Source organism: Ranitomeya variabilis, chromosome 5 (assembly GCF_051348905.1).
Source record: "Ranitomeya variabilis isolate aRanVar5 chromosome 5, aRanVar5.hap1, whole genome shotgun sequence".
Taxonomy (NCBI): domain Eukaryota; kingdom Metazoa; phylum Chordata; class Amphibia; order Anura; family Dendrobatidae; genus Ranitomeya; species Ranitomeya variabilis.
In genome coordinates, this window is record NC_135236.1 from 362,844,590 (window position 1) to 362,862,979 (window position 18,390).

The 18,390-nt window shown below is 41.8% G+C and overlaps 1 protein-coding gene across 1 annotated transcript in view; it reads left to right on the forward strand.

Annotated features, from left to right (window-relative positions):
• Positions 1-18,390, forward strand: part of TRABD (TraB domain containing) — a 68,175-nt gene that overhangs the window by 30,529 nt on the left and 19,256 nt on the right. Inside the window, exons 4-6 of the mRNA XM_077264898.1 lie at positions 7,512-7,678; positions 13,798-13,938; positions 17,592-17,702. Coding sequence (XP_077121013.1) covers positions 7,512-7,678; positions 13,798-13,938; positions 17,592-17,702 — 419 coding nt within the window. The remainder of the gene's footprint in view (positions 1-7,511; positions 7,679-13,797; positions 13,939-17,591; positions 17,703-18,390) is intronic.

The following is an 18,390-nucleotide window of genomic DNA, read 5'->3' on the forward strand; positions in this document are numbered from 1 at the left end:
GACTGAGAAGAAAATGAGAGGCTTCAAAAGGACCCAACCCTACATGCTGGTTTCTGCCCTCTGTACATTTAATGTCTAGCATTAGGCTAGGTGCCCACTTGTGTTTTATTGTACAGAATGGGTAGTCTCCTCTCGGATATCTATTCTCTGTTAGCCATTGGGGAATGTTTATGTGCTGTAAAAGCTTTACAGAGCACTTAGCAATAAATACTTACTAGTCATCTGCCCCATCTTCCTTCCCTCCTTCTGGCCCAGGAGCTCCAGGACGCAAAGATCTGTGATTTCTGCCACCTGGGCTTGGGTTGGCCTGTGGTGCTGAATTATGCAGTGTGATTAGGGTATGAAAACTAGGAACAAAAAAGCGCTATGGGATATTAACTGGTAACTAAGAAGGTTCAAGGAAAGTAAACCCGCTCACCTGATAAAGTGGCACCTAAGCAACGTGTTTAGCACATATCAGCTACTGCAAGACACAGGTCCATAAGGGTTAAGTAGCACGGAAAACGGGTGAAGTGTCACTACATGGGCTGCTGATGAACATTGACAACTAGTCGGTATACTTTTGAAAGCTTTATTGAACAGGTTTTAGGTCAACGCGTTTCGAAGTTAGGACAGGATCTCTTCATCAGGACAACCTATGGCAACCATCAGAACTGGTTTTCTTATGTGGTCTTTTTCAAAAGAAAAAAAAAAAGCCAAACAGGGCACATGATAATGTCCAAGTTCATCACAATGAAAATAAGACATGATTAGTTAACAGCAGGATACAAGGTTAAAAGCTGAGATTTCTACTGACCAATAAAAACAGGACGTGCAGGAAAAAAGAAATGTTCCAGCTTCTGGTAAAAATTTCAGAGTAATATTTATTCCATCAAAATTTCTTTTTATTTTTTTGGTAGAGCATTGAACAGCAATGTGGATTGTTGCTGAGGGGGGGAAAAAAAATCTTTAAATCTTTAGCTTAGCGAGTGTGAGCGAGTTGAGTGTGACCTGAGCGTAAGGACCTCCAACATGGTATTTTCCGAAATACTGCCTGTACCACGTGCCACGCCAGAGAGGCAACGGGAGATTAGGGAGGTTAATAAGTGGCTCAAGAATTGGTGTAGGAAGGAGGGGTTTGGGTTCCTGCAGAACTGGGCCGACTTCTCAGTTGGCTACAGGTTCTATGCTAGGGACGGGCTGCACCTCAATGGGGAAGGTGCAGCTGTGCTGGGGGAGAAAATGGCTAGAAGGTTGGAGGAGTGTTTAAACTAGGGATTGGGGGGGAGGGTATTCAATTTATAGGAGGGGAAGATAGTGCAGATAGAGACCTGGGCACAAATAAGGAAGTTGGAGGTGGCGGTGGCATGGGGGTGGGGTTAGAACAGATAATTTAAGAAAGAATAGAGGTACAGAGAGGAACATCAAGTGCATGTATACTAATGCCAGAAGCCTCGCCAACAAAATGGACGAATTAGAACTAATGTTGTTGGAGCATAATTATGACATTGTGGGGATATCTGAAACATGGCTGGATGAGAGCCATGACTGGGCTGTTAACTTGCAGGGCTATAGTCTGTTCAGAAATGACCGTACAGATAAGCGAGGGGGAGGGGTGTGTCTATATGTAAAATCGTCCTTAAAACCCATCCTGCGTGATAATATAGGTGAATTTAATGAAAATGTAGAGTCCCTGTGGGTGGAGATAAGGGGAGGGGGAAAAAATAATAAATTACTGATAGAGGTTTGTTATAAATCTCCAAAAATAATGGAAGCAACGGAGAATATCCTCGTAAAGCAAATAGATGAAGATGCGACTCAAGGAGAAGTCATTATTATGGGGGACTTCAACTACCCTGAAATAGATTGGGGAACAGAAACCTGCAGTTCCAGCAAAGGTAATCGGTTTTTGACAACTATGAGAGACAATTACCTTTCACAACTGGTTCAGGACCCAACAAGAAGGGGGGCACTGCTAGACCTAATATTAACCAACAGGCCAGACCGCATATCAAATATAAGGGTTGGGGCTCACTTGGGGAATGTTGATCACAAAATAATAAGTTTTCATGTATCCTTTTAATAAGATGGGTAGTAGGGGGGTTACAAGGACACTAAACTTCAGGAGGGCAGATTTCCAACGGATGAGAGATGATCTTGGTGCAATTAACTGGGACGATATCCTGAGACATAAAAAGACGCAAAGAAAATGGGAGACGTTTATTAGCATCCTGGATAGGACCTGTGCACAGTATATACCGTATGGGAATAAACATACTAGAAATAGGAGGAAACCAATATGGCTAAATAGAGCTGTAAGGGGCGCAATAAGTGACAAAAAGAAAGCATATAGAGAATTAACCCCTTCATGACCTTGGGATTTTTCGTTTTTCCGTGTTCGTTTTTCACTCCCCTCCTTCCCAGAGCCATAACTTTTTTATTTTTCCGTCAATTTGGCGATGTGAGGGCTTATTTTTTGCGGAACGAGTTGTACTTTTGAACGACATCATTGGTTTTACCATGTCGTGTACTAGAAAACGGGAAAAAAATTCCAAGTGCGGTGAAATTGCAAAAAAAGTGCAATCCCACACTTTTTTTGCTTGGCTTTTTTGCTAGGTTCACTAAATGCTAAAACTGACCTGCCATTATGATTCTCCAGGTCACTACGAGTTTATAGACACCTAACATGACTAGGTTATTTTTTACCTAAGTGGTGAAAAAAAAATTCCAAACTTTGCTAAAAAAAAAAAAATTGCGCCATTTTCCGATACTCGTAGCGTCTCCATTTTTCATGATCTGGGGTCGGATGAGGGCTTATTTTGTGCGTGCCGAGCCGGCGTTTTTAATGATTCCAATTCGGTGCAGATACGTTCTTTTGATCGCCCGTTATTGCATTTTAATGCAATGTCGCGGCGACCAATAAAACGTAATTCTGGCATTTCGATTTTTTTTCTCGTTACGCCGTTTAGCGATCAGGTTAATGCTTTTTTTTTTATTGATAGATCGGGCGATTCTGAACGTGGCGATACAAAATATGTGTAGGTTTTATTTTTTTTTTATTTTTTTTTATTGATTCATTTTGATTGGGGCGAAAGGGGGGGGTGATTTAAACTTTTATATTTTTTTTAATTTTTTTTTTTTTTTAAATTTTGCCATGCTTCAATAGCCTCCGTGGGAGGCTAGAAGCAGGCACAGCACGATCGCCTCTGCTACATAGCAGCGATCTGCTGTTCGCTGCTATGTAGTAGAAAATCAGGTGTGCTGTGAGCGCCGACCATGGGGTGGCGCTCACAGCCACCGGCGATCAGTAACCATAGAGGTCTCAAGGACCTCTCTGGTTACAATGGAGAAGCATCGCCGACCTCCGATCATGTTACGGGGGTCGGCGATGCGCTCATATCCGGCCGCCCGGCCGGATGCGGTAGTTAAATGCCGCTGTCTGCGTTTGACAGCGGCATTTAACTAGTTAATAGCGGCGGGTGAATCGCGATTTCACCCACCGCTATTGCGGGCACATGTCAGCTGTTCAAAACAGCTGACATGTCCCGGCTTTGATGCGGGCTCACCGCGGAGCCATGCATGAAAGCAGGGGAGCTGACCTCGGACGTACTATCCCGTCCGAGGTCAGTAAGGGGTTAAAGGAAGTAGGTAGTGATGAGGCATTAAATAAATACAGAAAATTAAATAAATTCTGTAAAAAGCAAATCAAGGCAGCAAAAATTGAGACAGAGAGACTCATTGCCAGAGAGAGTAAAAATAATCCCAAAATATTCTTTAACTACATAAATAGTAAGAAACTAAAAAATGATAGTGTTGGCCCCCTTAAAAATAGTCTGGGTGAAATGATGGATGAGGATGAGGAAAAAGCCAATATACTAAATGACACTTTTTCATCAGTATTTACAAAAGAAAATCCCATGGCAGACAATATGATTAGTGATAACAAAAATTCCCCATTAAGTGTCACCTGCTTAACCCAGCAGGAAGTACGGCGGCGTCTAAAAATCACTAAAATTGACAAATCTCCGGGCCCGGATGGGATACACCCTCGAGTACTGCAGGAATTAAGTACAGTCATTGATAGACCATTATTTTTAATCTTTAAAGAGTCCATAATAACAGGGTCTGTACCACAGGACTGGCGTATAGTAAACCTCTACTGTGGGTAAAATCCTGGGGGGAATTCTAAGGGATGCTATACTGGAGTATCTGAAGAGGAATAACCTCATGACCCAATATCAGCATGGGTTTACTAGGGACCGTTCATGTCAGACTAATTTGATCAGCTTCTATGAAGTGGTAAGTTCCGGACTGGACCAAGGGAACCCAGTAGATGTAGTGTATATGGACTTTTCAAAAGCTTTTGATACGGTGCCACACAAAAGGTTGATACATAAAATGAGAATAATGGGGATAGGGTGAAATATGTGTAAGTGGGTTGAGAGCTGGCTCAGGGATAGGAAACAAAGGGTGCTTATTAATGGAGCACACTCGGACTGGGTCGCGGTTAGCAGTGGGATACCACAGGGGTCAGTATTGGACCCTCTTCTTTTTAACATATTTATTAATGACCTTGTAGGGGGCATTCAGAGTAGAATTTCAATATTTGCAGATAGAAAAATATTTAGAATTGAGAGTCCTCAGTGGTTGATACCTTTTAATGGCTAACTGAAAAGATGGTAACAAATTGCAAGCTTTCGAGACTACATAGGTCTCCATCAGGCAAAGACTAAAACAAATTCTGAAGAATCACATATTTATGCACAACATAGTATAGAAAAAAAAAAAAGAGGGGAAAAAACCATGGATAAGCCAGGTGACATGAAGCAGAATTACCATGGGTGATAAACAGTTACGTCCATAAATATTGGGCCAATTCTTAGATAAGGATTGTTTTATTGTCCTGTGATTAGGGTCTCTGTTGTGATGACCCCACATGGTCTGATGGGCAAGTTCATTAGTTGATGTAAAAAGACATAAATCCATGTGACACATTCATTCCTGCAGTTAGTGTCAAAGGTCGTCATCAGTTTATATTCCCAGACTCTCCTGTCTTTCTGTGATTTGAAGTTACCTTTTAGTACAAGTAATTTCATGTCCATAATGTTATGATTTGGGAGACAGAAATGTATCAGATCACAAGAGCCACCAGAATATCAAGGAATCACCTGCTACATTACAAAACTAAAGAAGAAAATAACCGGGTACCTCTAGTAGTTACCTACAATCCTAATCTGGAGGCGCTAAGGTTACCAGTGAAGACATCGCTGAATCAGCGTCACACACACCGACTCAGCGATGTCTGCGGGAGATCCAGCGACGAAATAAGGTTCTGGCCTTCTAGCTCCGACCAACGATATCACAGCAGGATCCTGATCGCTGCTGCGTGTCAAACACAACGATATCGCTATCCAGGACGCTGCAACGTCACGGATCGCTATCGTTATCGTTGTTAAGTTGTTCAGTGTGAAGGTACCTTTACACGGTACCAAGATATATTTCTTTCCTGTATCAATATTTGCAGATGACACTAAACTCTGTAGGGTAATCAATACAGGGGAGGACAATTTTATATTACAGGATGATTTATGTAAACTAGAAGCTTGGGCTGATAAATGGCAAATGAGCTTTAATGGGGATAAATGTAAGGTCATGCACTTGGGTAGAAGTAATAAGCTGTATAACTATGTGCTTAATTCTAAAACTCTTGGCAAAACCGTCAATGAGAAAGACCTGGGTGTATGGGTGGATGACAAACTCATATTCAGTGGCCAGTGTCAGGCAGCTGCTACAAAGGCAAATAAAATAATGGGATGCATTAAAAGAGGCATAGATGCTCATGAGGAGAACATAATTTTACCTCTATACAAGTCACTAGTGCGACCACACTTAGAATACTGTGCACAGTTCTGGTCTCCAGTGTATAAGAAAGACATAGCTGAACTAGAGCGGGTGCAGAGAAGAGCGACCAAGGTTATTAGAGGACTGGGGGGTCTGCCATACCAAGATAGGTTATTACACTTGGGGCTATTTAGTTTGGAAAAACGAAGACTAAGGGGTGATCTTATTTTAATGTATAAATATGAGGGGACAGTACAAAGACCTTTCTGATGATCTTTTTAATCATAGACCTGAGACAGGGACAAGGGGGCATCCTCTACGTCTGGAGGAAAGAAGGTTTAAGCATAATAACAGACGCAGATTCTTTACTGTAAGAGCAGTGAGACTATGGAACTCTCTGCCGCATGATGTTGTAATGAGTGATTCATTACTTAAATTTAAGAGGGGACTGGATGCCTTTCTGGTAAAGTATAATGTTACAGGGTATATACACTAGATTCCTTGATAGGGCGTTCATCCAGGGAACTAGTCTGATTGCCGTATGTGGAGTCGGGAAGGAATTTTTTTCCCCAATGTGGAGCTTACTCTTTGCCACATGTTTTTTCAACATGTTAGGGCATGTTAGGTTAGGCTATGGGTTGAACTAGATGGACTTAAAGTCTTCCTTCAACCTTAATAACTATGTAACTATGTAACTAAAAAGCAATTAAAAAATATAGTGGACAGGAATGCTTCACTTGCTCCTGTTCCTGTCAACTACATTTTTTAATTGTTTTTTTTTTTTTGTTTTTTTTGATGGAATAAAGATTACTCTGAAAATTTTACTAGAAGCTGGAACATTTCTTCTTTTTTCCCGCAATTGCTATACGTGAGTGGTCAGCTTGTGGTTCCGTGCACGCTGGACCCCTATAAACTTTAACGGTGAGCTGGCACTATCCTTCTCTGTTTTCTGCAAAAACAGGACGTGCCTACAATAATAAAATCTTAAAAATAACAACAAAATTCATTTAAAAAGGAGAAACTGGGTTACATGTCTGAATTATTTATTTATTTTTTTTAACAAATCGGATCCGATCCTGTAACGACTTGATCCCTGGTATACCCAAGTCGGAGACGTGGCCATGAGCCACTAGAGAAGTGTTAAGATCTACTAGCTGTGTGAGAGCATATGGAGAATAATTAGAGAGTCAATGAATTTTAAACGGCCATATGCCATGTACCCTGGAGGCCACGTATCAAAGAAATAAAACCTCTTTATTAGCAGTATGCTTGGCAGGGTCAGGAGTGGAAAAGGGGAATGATAAATGCAAGGGACAAGAGACTTACTTCTTCTACTTGGAACAGAGGAAAAAAAGAAGACAAATTACCTGGATAGAAAGCGAAATGAGCAATTGTAAGTGCAAAGTGCTACATAATATGATTGCCATATATTCAAAGGATGAAAACTTTGATGGGAGCGCTTCTTTAAGACTTGGTAAAAACATGGAAACCTTATTTAGTAGATTTGTGACAGTCCTCCATTGATCTTTGCAGTTTTGACACCTGCAGAGACTTACCGTAATGTTTGACCTTCATGCTGGAAGAATCTAAATAATTCTCTTTAAGGTGCATGCTGTCTTCATCCTGTCACATACCTCGTGGTCCTTTCTCTCATGTTCCTTTTTGTATTTTTTTTTTTCCCCCCCTCTTAGCGGATGCTGATGCCTTCCGGATTCTTTGGGAGATGAAAATGAAGAAAAGACAGAGAAGTCCATCTCTTCCGGAAACTGTGACTGTACTCAGCACAGAGGAGGGAAGTAAAGTGTACATCGTGGGCACCGCTCACTTTAGTGACAGCAGTAAACAAGATGTAGTAAAGGTAATTGTCGGACCAGTTTTTACAGAGGAACTACAGCTTCCTCATTTTCTGATTTTTATTTTTAAATCTAGGGACTCGCGCTTTGGTTTTATTTTTATCAGAGAATTTCAGATAATCTTGTGGCCGCTTCCACATGGCAGTAATTTTCTCATTGTTTTACTTCAGTGTTTGTAAGCCAACAATGCAACCTTTTTAGTGAGAACTTTTATGTAAAAGGATTAATTTATAGCTCTTGTGTGTTTTTTTTTTTTTTTTCTCAGCCCTAGTTTTGATTTCCAAATTCTGATACATTTATATGAGGACACAATTGTTGGTACCCTTCTGTTAATCCCTTAACAACCACCGAAACGCATAAAAACAGTGGCTGCTAAGGGGCTTTATTCCCTCTTCTTCATTTTAAAATTGTGATTGGGAATAAGAGAATAGCGCTTCCTAGTCTTGGAAAATCTCTGTTTCAGATACCGGGGGCAGTTGAGACCCTGGAAAACACTATCACTTGATTGTTGGAATTCAACTATCAACGGCCATCGCGTTAAAAAAAAAAAAAAAATGGGGTCCCCAGTTTCCCCGCTGTACCTTGGTACTGGAAGCACCATCCCTCCCCATCCTCCTCCTCCTGTTCCCAAAGCAAAATGGTGGAGGAATGCACAGTGCTCCCGCCGACAACTGCTGGCCAGCAACCGCAGGAATTCTTTTCTATTGGTTATCACTGTAATAGACCTTATATTAAAGCCTTATATTAAAGCCCAATAATTAGTAGATATGACAGCACTAGAGCTGTGCCTCACTGTGCACCTCCATGATTATCCCTCAATAGATGTAAAAATATATGTACTATATATATTTTTAAATCTGTTTCAAAAGTTAGAAAAAAAAATGACGACAGTATGACGACCTGTTATCAAATGCAGTGTAGTACCTGTGGGATCAAAATGCTCACTATAGCCCAGGATAAAATCCTTGAGGGGTGCAGTTTACAAAATTGGGTCACTTGTGGGTGGTTTCTGTGGTTTAGGCACCTTAAGGGCCCTGCAAATATGATATAGCGCCCACAATCTACTTCAGACAAATTTGTGTTCCAAAATTGCCCATTCCGTTCTGAGACCTGCCTTTTGTCCAAGCACAACTTTTTGACTACATGTGGGGTTTTTACGCACTTGTAAGAAAGGGAGAACAAACTATGGGGTCCACTTTTTGGTGTTACCTCTTGCAAAAGTAAAAAAATTGGTGCTAAAGCAACATTTTTGATGTAAAAATTATTTTTTTCCATTCAACTTTGCATTAACCCCTTTCTGCCATCGGACGGAATAGTACGTCCGATGGCAGAACCCCCGCTTTGATGCGGGCTCCGGTGGTGAGCCCACATCAAAGCCAGGACATGTCAGCTGTTCTGAACAGGTGACATGTGCCCGCAATAGGCGCGGGCAAAATCGCGATCCGCCCACGCCTATTAACTAGTTAAATGCCGCTTTCAAACGCTGACAGCGGCATTTAACAATCACATACTGCCAGAAATGCGCGCACCACTGAGCCCCGTCACGTGATTGGGGGTCATCGGTGCGTCGGTATAACAACCAGAGGTCTCCAGCAGACCTCTATGGTTGTTGATGCCGGATTGCTGTGAGAACCACCCAGTGGTCGGCGCTCATAGCAATGCAGTAATTTTGCCACATAGAGGCGATCTGAGCATCGCTCCTATGTAGCAGAGCCGATCAGGCTATGGCAGCTTCTAGTCTCCCAAGGAGGCTATTGAAGCATGACAAAAGTAAAAAAAAAAAATGTTTTGAAAAAAAATAAAAAGATATATAAAAATTCAAATCACCTCCTTTTGCCCCATTCAAAATAAAACAATAAAAAAATAAAAAAAATCATCAAACGTACACATATTTGGTATTGCCGCGTTCAGATTAGCCCGATTCTATAAAAATAATAATAATAATTTGATCACTGAACGGCATAGCGAGGAAAAAAAGTCAAAAGCCCAGAAATACTTTTTTTGGTCGCTGCGACATTGCATTAAAATGCAATAACGAGCGATCAAAAGAACGTATCTGCACCGATATGGTATAATTAAAAACGTCAGCTCGGCACTCAAAAAATAATCCCTCACCCAACCCCAGATCACAAAAAATGGAGATGCTACGGGTATTGGAAAATGGCGCAATTTTATTATTTTTTTCTTAATCAAAGTTTGGAATTTTTTTCACCACTTAGATAAAAAATAACCGAGACATGTTTGGTGTCTATGAACTCGTAATAACCTGGAGAATCATAATGACAGGTCAATTTTAGCATTTAATGAACCTAGCAAGAAAGCCAAAAAAAAACCAAGAGTTTGATTGCACTTTTTTGCAATTTCACCGCACTTGGAATTTTTTTCCCGTTTTCTGGTACACAACATGGTAAAACCAATGGTGTCGTTCAAAAGAATACCTTGTCCTGCAAAATATAAGGCCTCACATGGCCATATTGACGGATTAATAAAAAAGTTATGGCTCTGGGAAGGAGGGGAGGGAGAAATTAAAACGCAAAACCGAAAAAAGCCCCGGTCATTAAGGGGGTAATTTCTATGCAGCACCTGAATGATTAAAAAATGTCCTGACATCAGTTATTAAGTTTTTGAGGGGTTTGTTTTTTAAGATGGTATCACTTTTGGGGAGTTTCCAATCTATAGACTCCTTCAAAGTCCATTTAAATCTGAATAGTTCCCTAAAGAAACAGGTTTTGTAAATTTGTTAAAAAAAAAAAAAAAAAAAAAAGAAATTGCTGCTAAACTTTGAACCCCTTTAACATCCTAACAAAATAAATGAATGCTTGAAAAATGATGCAGGTTTAACGTAGACATATGAGATGTTATTTAATAACTATTTTGTGCAGCATGACTAACTAACTGGTTTAAGGAAATAAAGATTAAAAGATAATATTTACATAGAAGAAAAGCCGGCAATTCAGCAGCCAGGGACTGTAAAGTCACAGCAGGAGCTGATCGCATAGAATATATGGATTATATACAGTATAGACACATAGATTGGATAGATGTCAGTGACATGTGCAAACTAGTACAGTGTGTATGCAGCTTACTGTACATGTATTTAATTCTTAAAAGTTTATTTTTCTGAAAACAAATGTCATGGGCTCATGCGTAATTTTCTTAACAAACAGAGGGAAAGCTGGTGGCTGTTTATAGCCTGGGAAGGGGGTAATGCCCATCGGACTTCCTAGGCTATTAATATCAGGTAACAGCGGTCTGCCTAGCCTTTACTGGCTATTTAATATGGGGAACCCCTCCCCCCCAAAAAAAAAAAATAAAATAAAATGTAGGGTCCCCCTATAATTAACCAGCGAAGTGTATGCATATACTGTAGCTGTGGGCTCATATTAATAGCCTAGGAAGGGGCCATGGATTCTGCTCTCCCCCCCCCCCCCCCCCCAGGCTAAAAACATCAGCTCTCAGCCGCTCCAGAAAAGGCGCATCTCTAAGATGTGCCATTTCTGGCACATAGCCTCGCTCTTCCCGCTTGAACTGTACCGATGGCAAGTGGGGTGATCGCTGAGGGGGAAGGGGGGCGGGGTTCATGTTACCTTTGTATTGTCAGGTAACATCAAGCCCTGAGGTTAGTAATGGAGAAGCGTCAATAAGACGCCCTCATTACTAACCCCATAGTCATATTGTAATAAAACAGACACCCAGAATAAAGTCCTTTTAATTGAAAGCATGACACACTCCTTTAATAAATCTTAAATAAACCATACTCACCCATTCCAGAGACGCTATGGTCTCCTGCAAAAGAATTAAAATACAAAAAAAACGCAATATTCCTCACCTTTCCGCAGAGAAGATGATGATCCATTTGTCCCATGACAGGTCTAGCTCTACTATGTCTAGATGGCAGGCTGCATGGTTGCATGATGCAACCATAAAGCCTGTCATCCAGCAGAGACACTGAGCAGCGTGTACTAAGTGTCTCCCTGTGAACTCCTATTACCTGTTTGACGGCACCACGAGCGTGAGCAAGTTCTCATGCTCATTGTGCCGTCAGAAAGGTCCTGGAAGTTTGTTGGCTGTTTAAAGTAAGTGTAAATGACAGAGCAATTCTCTAAAAGCTCATTTTAAAATCGATCTGCAATAGCACTGCATTCAGATGTAGATTGGATGCTAGGTGTGAAAAATCGGTTTGTACTCGCATGACACTTGCATTACTCTTCCAACCTTGCAGGAACAAAATCGGACCTAATTATTTTATCTAATATATAAAGTTGTGTGTATGTCCGGTATTGGCATCTGCACCGTCGCAGCTACAGCCACAAAATTTTGCAGTCACATGTCTGGACCCCGAGAGCATCATAGGCTATCTTGTGAGGCGAAATTTTAACCCCGTGCGTTCCAATTCATGAAACAATTTTGCCCCCATCTACATAATGGGGAAAAAGTGAAAGGAAAAGTGTTGGAGGCAAATTGACAGCTGCCAGATGTGAACAAGGGGGACTTAAAGAATGAAAGCGATGGTGCCAAAGAGTATATACCGTACAGTTGCCAAGGTGGGGCCCCGACATGGGATACTCACCACACACGGGGATATGAACACACACACAAAATGCGCCACACACTACCACGTGCTTGAACACACATACCACCCTCAGCACACATTTCACCACACATACACCAACCTCTCCACAAGTTGAAACGCAAAACTCGCCACGCGTGCAAAACTCGCCACGCGTGCAAAACTCGCCCCACACAAAACTTGCACACGCGGAAAAATTGCCACATGCACAAAAGTTGCAACACACAAAACTTGCACATACTCAAAACGCACCACACATAAAACTCGCCATGTGCAAAACTCACCATGCGCAAAACTTGCTGCACTAACCTGTCACATGCAACTCGACACACAAAAAGTTGCTATTTCTATCTTTTTGTTTTATGGAGTGTGTGCGTGCACGCACGCACACACGCACACACGCACACACGCACACACACACACACGATGTTCCTGTAGTAACAGGAACATCAAGCTGTTTGGAGATGGTAACATAACATTTACCTTTAGATGTGTTTGACTATAAATTCTTTCCAATCTCCTGAGGTAACTTTTTCATTATCTTTCTTTGGTCCATGATCAGTGCTATACACCATGATATCAAACTGCACAGTGACTACTTTTCACTCTTTAAACAGGCAGCCTGCCTGATTACAAGTTTGTGTACAGTGATGCGAATAACAAGACACATTTTAGCTTCACATGTCTTTTCTAGAAGTAACCTTTTTGGCCAGGCCATTTTTGTTGGTTTGGCGTGTAGGTTGTTTTTTTTTTTTTTGTTTGTTTTTTTTTAAACTTTGCACGACAAAAAAAGTCTGATTTTCATTATTTTATATTTTGTAAATTTAAATTTGAAAATTTTTGTTAATTTTCAAGCTATTTCAGTCACCATTAAAGGGAACCTGTCACCCCCAAAATCGAAGATGAGCTAAGCCCACCAGCATCAGGGGCTTATCTACAGCATTCTGTAGTATCCTGAAAGATGACAAAAAGAGGTTAGATTATACTCACCCAGGGGCGGTCCCGCTGCGGTCCGGTCTGATGGGCGTCGCGGTCCAGGGCCTCCTATCTTCTCACGATGTCCTCTTCCTGTCTTCACGCTGCGGCTCCGGCGCAGGCGTACTTTGTCTTTGCCCTTTCCCAGCGCCTGCGCACTGCAGTACTTTGCTCTGCCCTCAACATGGCAGACAAAGTATGCCTGCGCTAGAGTCGCAGCGTGAAGACCAGAAGAGGGCGTCATTGTAAGAAGATGGGAGGCCCTAGACCGCCACTGGGTGAGTATAATATAACTTCTTTTTCTCATCTTTTAGGATACATCGGGGGCTTATCTACAGCATTCCAGAATGCTGTAGATAAGCCCCTGATGCCGGTGGGCTTAGCTCAGATTTGATTTTGGGGGTGACAGGTTCCCTTTAAGGTCTTTAATAAAAGGGTGAAATCTTTATCTATCTATCTCTCTCTATCTATCCTGTATTACAATGCATTAATGGCTATTTCTTATTGAACAGTTTTGTATGTTAAATCAAAGATTTTGCTTTTTATCATGCACCAATATATTTATTTTTCTTTTTTTAGACCATACAAGAGGTTCAGCCAGATGTAGTGGTGGTTGAACTGTGTCAGTACAGAGTATCCATGTTAAAGATGGATGAAGAGACTTTACTCAAAGAAGCCAAAGAAATAAACTTGGAAAAACTTCATCAAGCAATTAAACAGGTATTTCTAAAAGATCCAACATCCTGCATATCAATCTGATACCGAAATGTGACAGGTCGTGCAATCCTAAATGTAAAATATAGAACCTGTTCTATCTCAAAGGTGATCTCTCTTCTCAGTAATTTTGTGAAAGTCGGAGCTCTCTTGCAGTCCCTTAAATGGCTGTGCCGTACATTGGTGCATAGTTTTCTGGTCACTTTTATGAGCATTACATAAATACTCATGAAAGTGTTAAACCCAAATTTTTGAGATGGCCATATTCCCTTTAAGGAGGCCAACACAGTAGTAGAATAGCGCCCAAACCCAATAGGACAAATGTAGACATCTAATGTGTATGTTGGTGTCTAGCTTGTCTCACTGCAGCAGATGTTAGAGAAGGGAGAGACAGCGGCTCTATATACTGAGAACACATGCTTGTTCTGCCAACAGCTATTTGAATTGTATGGCCGTCTTTAGAATTAGTAACATGTTCAATTACATCTTCTTGTAAGTATTTCTAAGCCATTTGCCGCTTTCCAAAAGTTTACTTTCTCCAGGGGAATGCTGCTCTCTAAAATGCTATTTCTTTCTATAAAAATTATACTTTTGTGTTATGTGGACTTAGTGTTATAGTTAAGGTTGAAAGTAGGAATGCAAGGGGTGAAAAAAGTATTGAACTTGTCACCAATTTTCTAAGTAAATTTATTTCTAAAGGTGCTATTGACATGCAATTCTCAAAAGATGTCTGTAACAACCCACAAAGGTACATAAATCAACCATGCATGTCTGTAAATGACGGAAAATCCGCAGCTTGGCACAGCAACTGCGGAATCCCATAGGATTGCATGGGAATGCGTTTTTTTAAGCATTTCTGCTGCTGCAAAAACGCGGGGGAAATGCATAAAAAAACGCAACGTGGGCACAGCTTTAGTGGCGGGATTGCTTTCTAATTATTGATAGTGCTATTGCTTTCTGCACCTCCTTTCTTTGTTAATCCTTTTTTTTTTTTTTCCTGTGTCATTTTTCATTATTGCACATGACTTAAATTAAATCATACCTGTCCATAAATTATTTGCCTGTGTGGATTGAATGGGTTGTTGCAGACACCTGGTGAGAACTTTGTGTCAATAGCACCTTTAGATATATATTTAGAAAATTGGTGTCGTGCTCAGTACTCATTTCACGTGCTGTAAGTCCCTGCGAGGACCTTCCATGACGTCGCTGTCACATGACCATGACGTCATGGAAGGTCCTTCTTGTATATTGTAGTATATTGGCCAGCCATGTACGTAGTATATTGCCCAGCCACGTAGTATATTGCACCGCAACGGAGTATACAGCACAGAGCCACGTAGTATACAGAGTTAAAATAAAAAATAAACATATACTCACCCTCCGAAGGCCCGTTGAAGTCCTGGCCCTGTGCGCGGTGCAGGCGTCAGCTTCCGGTCCCAGGGTGTGATGACGTCGCGGTCACATGACCTTGACGTCATGGTAGGTCTTTCTCGCGCAGGCGCGCAGGACCTGTGATGACGTCGCGGTCACATGACCGTGACGACCGCAGGCGGCAGCTTCCGGTCCCAGGATGGTATGCCAGAAGGACCTTCCATGACGTCATGGAAGGTCCTTCTGGCATACCATCCTGGGACCGGAAGCTGCCGCCTGCGGTCGTCACGGTCATGTGACAGCGACGTCATGGAAGGTCCTCGCAGGGCCTGTGATCACGTCGCGGTCACATGACCGTGACGTCATGGAAGGTCCTTCGGGCATACCATCCTGGGACCGGAACCTGCCGCTTGCATGGAGCGGTCACCGTAGCGTCGCTAGGAGCGCGAAAGGCGGCGGATGGTGAGTATAGCAGTTTTTTTTCTTTTTTATTAACATGACATATTTTTACTATTGATTCTGCATAGGCAGCATCGATAGTAAATAGTTGGGGACACACAGGGTTAATAGCAGCCGTAATGGAGTGCGTTACACCATGGCCTGTTACCGCTGCCATTAACCCTGTGTGAGCGGTGACTGGAGGGGAAGGGGATTATGGAGCGGGCGCAGGTCAGTGACTGCAGGGGAGGGACTAATCGGACTGTGGCCGTCGCCGATTGGTCACGGCAGCCATGACAGGCAGCTGGCGCGACCAATTAGCGACTTGGATTCCGTGACAGACAGAGGCCTTGACCAATGAATATCCGGGACAGACAGACGGAAGTACCCCTTAGACAATTATATATATAGATTTGTAATTTTTTTTAACCTGTGACATACGTGGCTGGGCAATATACTACGTAAATACAGACACCACTGATGCATATCAGTGCAGACCTACCATAGGGTTGCACCCTATCAGGGACAATTAATAAATAACAGGGCAAGACTCCACTATTAATAATTTCCTATAGCAAACCACGGAGTATAAATCCACCCAAAAGACTCAATATAAAATCGTAACAACTCTTTATTTGAGAATATATATAACATAGAAATAAAACACTTGACAGACAGGTTACATTAATAGTACGTGTATGGCGGACAAAAGGACACTCACAGTAGCACCAGGGAGACAGAAAAAGCCAGTGATTGACCAGGGCAGGTGAGAACCATCATGAGGTATATCATGTATCATTTAAAGTGCATAGTGCAGATGGACACCACCACTACCTGGTAAATCACTAAATGTATTAATATACCTCCATATACATGTAGTTTAATAGCAGGCAGTCATATGGATGTGTATGGCACAAGTAGCCAGCCAAGTATACTGCCATACCTAATTGTTTGCCATAGAGGTCAGTACACAGTAACAAAAGAAGGCTTAGCCCGTCTTACCCGAATATCTCGGTGCTGGTGTCAGTCCGGCGGCCCCGACGCGCGTTTCGCGTTAGGCTTCCTCGGGGGGTCGTATTTGTGTGTATGCCCGGGCCTGTGTTTTAAAGCTAGATGGCAGCTGTATAGAAGGAACCGCCATAATTGGCGCATGCGCACCGCCATCACTGAGCGCACTATAGACATCACTCCCAGCATTTCCGGTGGACAAGGCAGGCGGGGAAAATCTCCCTCGTGACGTCATTTCCTGCCCTGCCACTGATGGACAGCTGTAGGTATGTCCGTTGAACCCAGTTGTGGCACGCCATACACGTACTATTAATGTAACCTGTCTGTCAAGTGTTTTATTTCTATGTTATATATATTCTCAAATAAAGAGTTGTTACGATTTTATATTGAGCCAATATACTACGTGTCTGGGCAATATACTATGTGGCTCTGTACTGTATACGACATGGCTGGGCAATATACTACGTGGCTGGGCAATATACTATGTGGCTCTGTGCTGTATACTACGTGGCTGGGCAATATACTACGTGGCTGGGCAATATACTACGTGACTGGGAAATATACTTCATGGGCTGTTAAATATACTACATGGCTGGGCTATATACTACGTGACTGCCCAATATACTACGTGTCTGGGCAATATACTATGTGGCTCTGTGCTGTATACTACGTGGCTGGGCAATATACTACGTGGACATGCATATTCTAGAATACCCGATGCGTTAGAATCGGGCCACCATCTAGTTATAAATAATGTGCTGCTTAGCATTATCATTCTACATAGTATGTATAGTGCTGCCTGCTTCATGGTTCCCCCCCACATGTCTTTATATTTGTGCCAGAACGGAGTCATGTCCGGCCTCATGCAAATGCTTCTACTGAAGGTGTCTGCTCACATCACGGAACAGCTAGGAATGGCTCCTGGTGGGGAGTTCAGAGAGGCTTTTAAAGAGGTGAGTCTGTTACATACTGCTAGAATGTAGGAATATAAAGCTGTTTTAAGTGTAATCATAGCAGGTTTTCGCTATGTAATCCGAGAGTGGCATGATGTAAGGACAGAGACCCTGATTCCAGTGATTTATCACTTACTGGGTGTTTGTTTTTGTTTTTTGTTTTTAAATTCAGTTTTCTCTGCTGCAGATCTACTACTATTCAGAATGCTGAGTTCTGTATAACAGCACCCCATACTACTGATTGGCTGTGGGCTGCCAGTCAGCTAATTTGCATGAGGCAACTATTCGTCTAGTGATAACATCCTGCTGATAAAACACTGATTATTATTATTTTTTTTTAAATGCAATACATATTCAAGTAAGTGACACATCGCTGGAATCTGGGTCTCTGAACTTGCATCATGTCACTCTGGGATTTCATAGTTAAAACCTGCTAACAGATTGCTTTTAAAGTGTAAATGTGTGTGTAAAATATATCTCAAAATATATATCTGTGAGAATCTTCTCTGTTTGTATTGCTTTTTGATGTATGCGCTTTGTATACTGATTTTGTTTTCATTGTATATCCTGTTGTTAAACATCGATGTGTTAGCCATACTGATACATAAGTTAACTCAATTTGACTCCTGTAAAGAGCCTTCTAAAATCCTAGCATATGCATATTGCCCTAAAATCAGTTGTCCTAAAT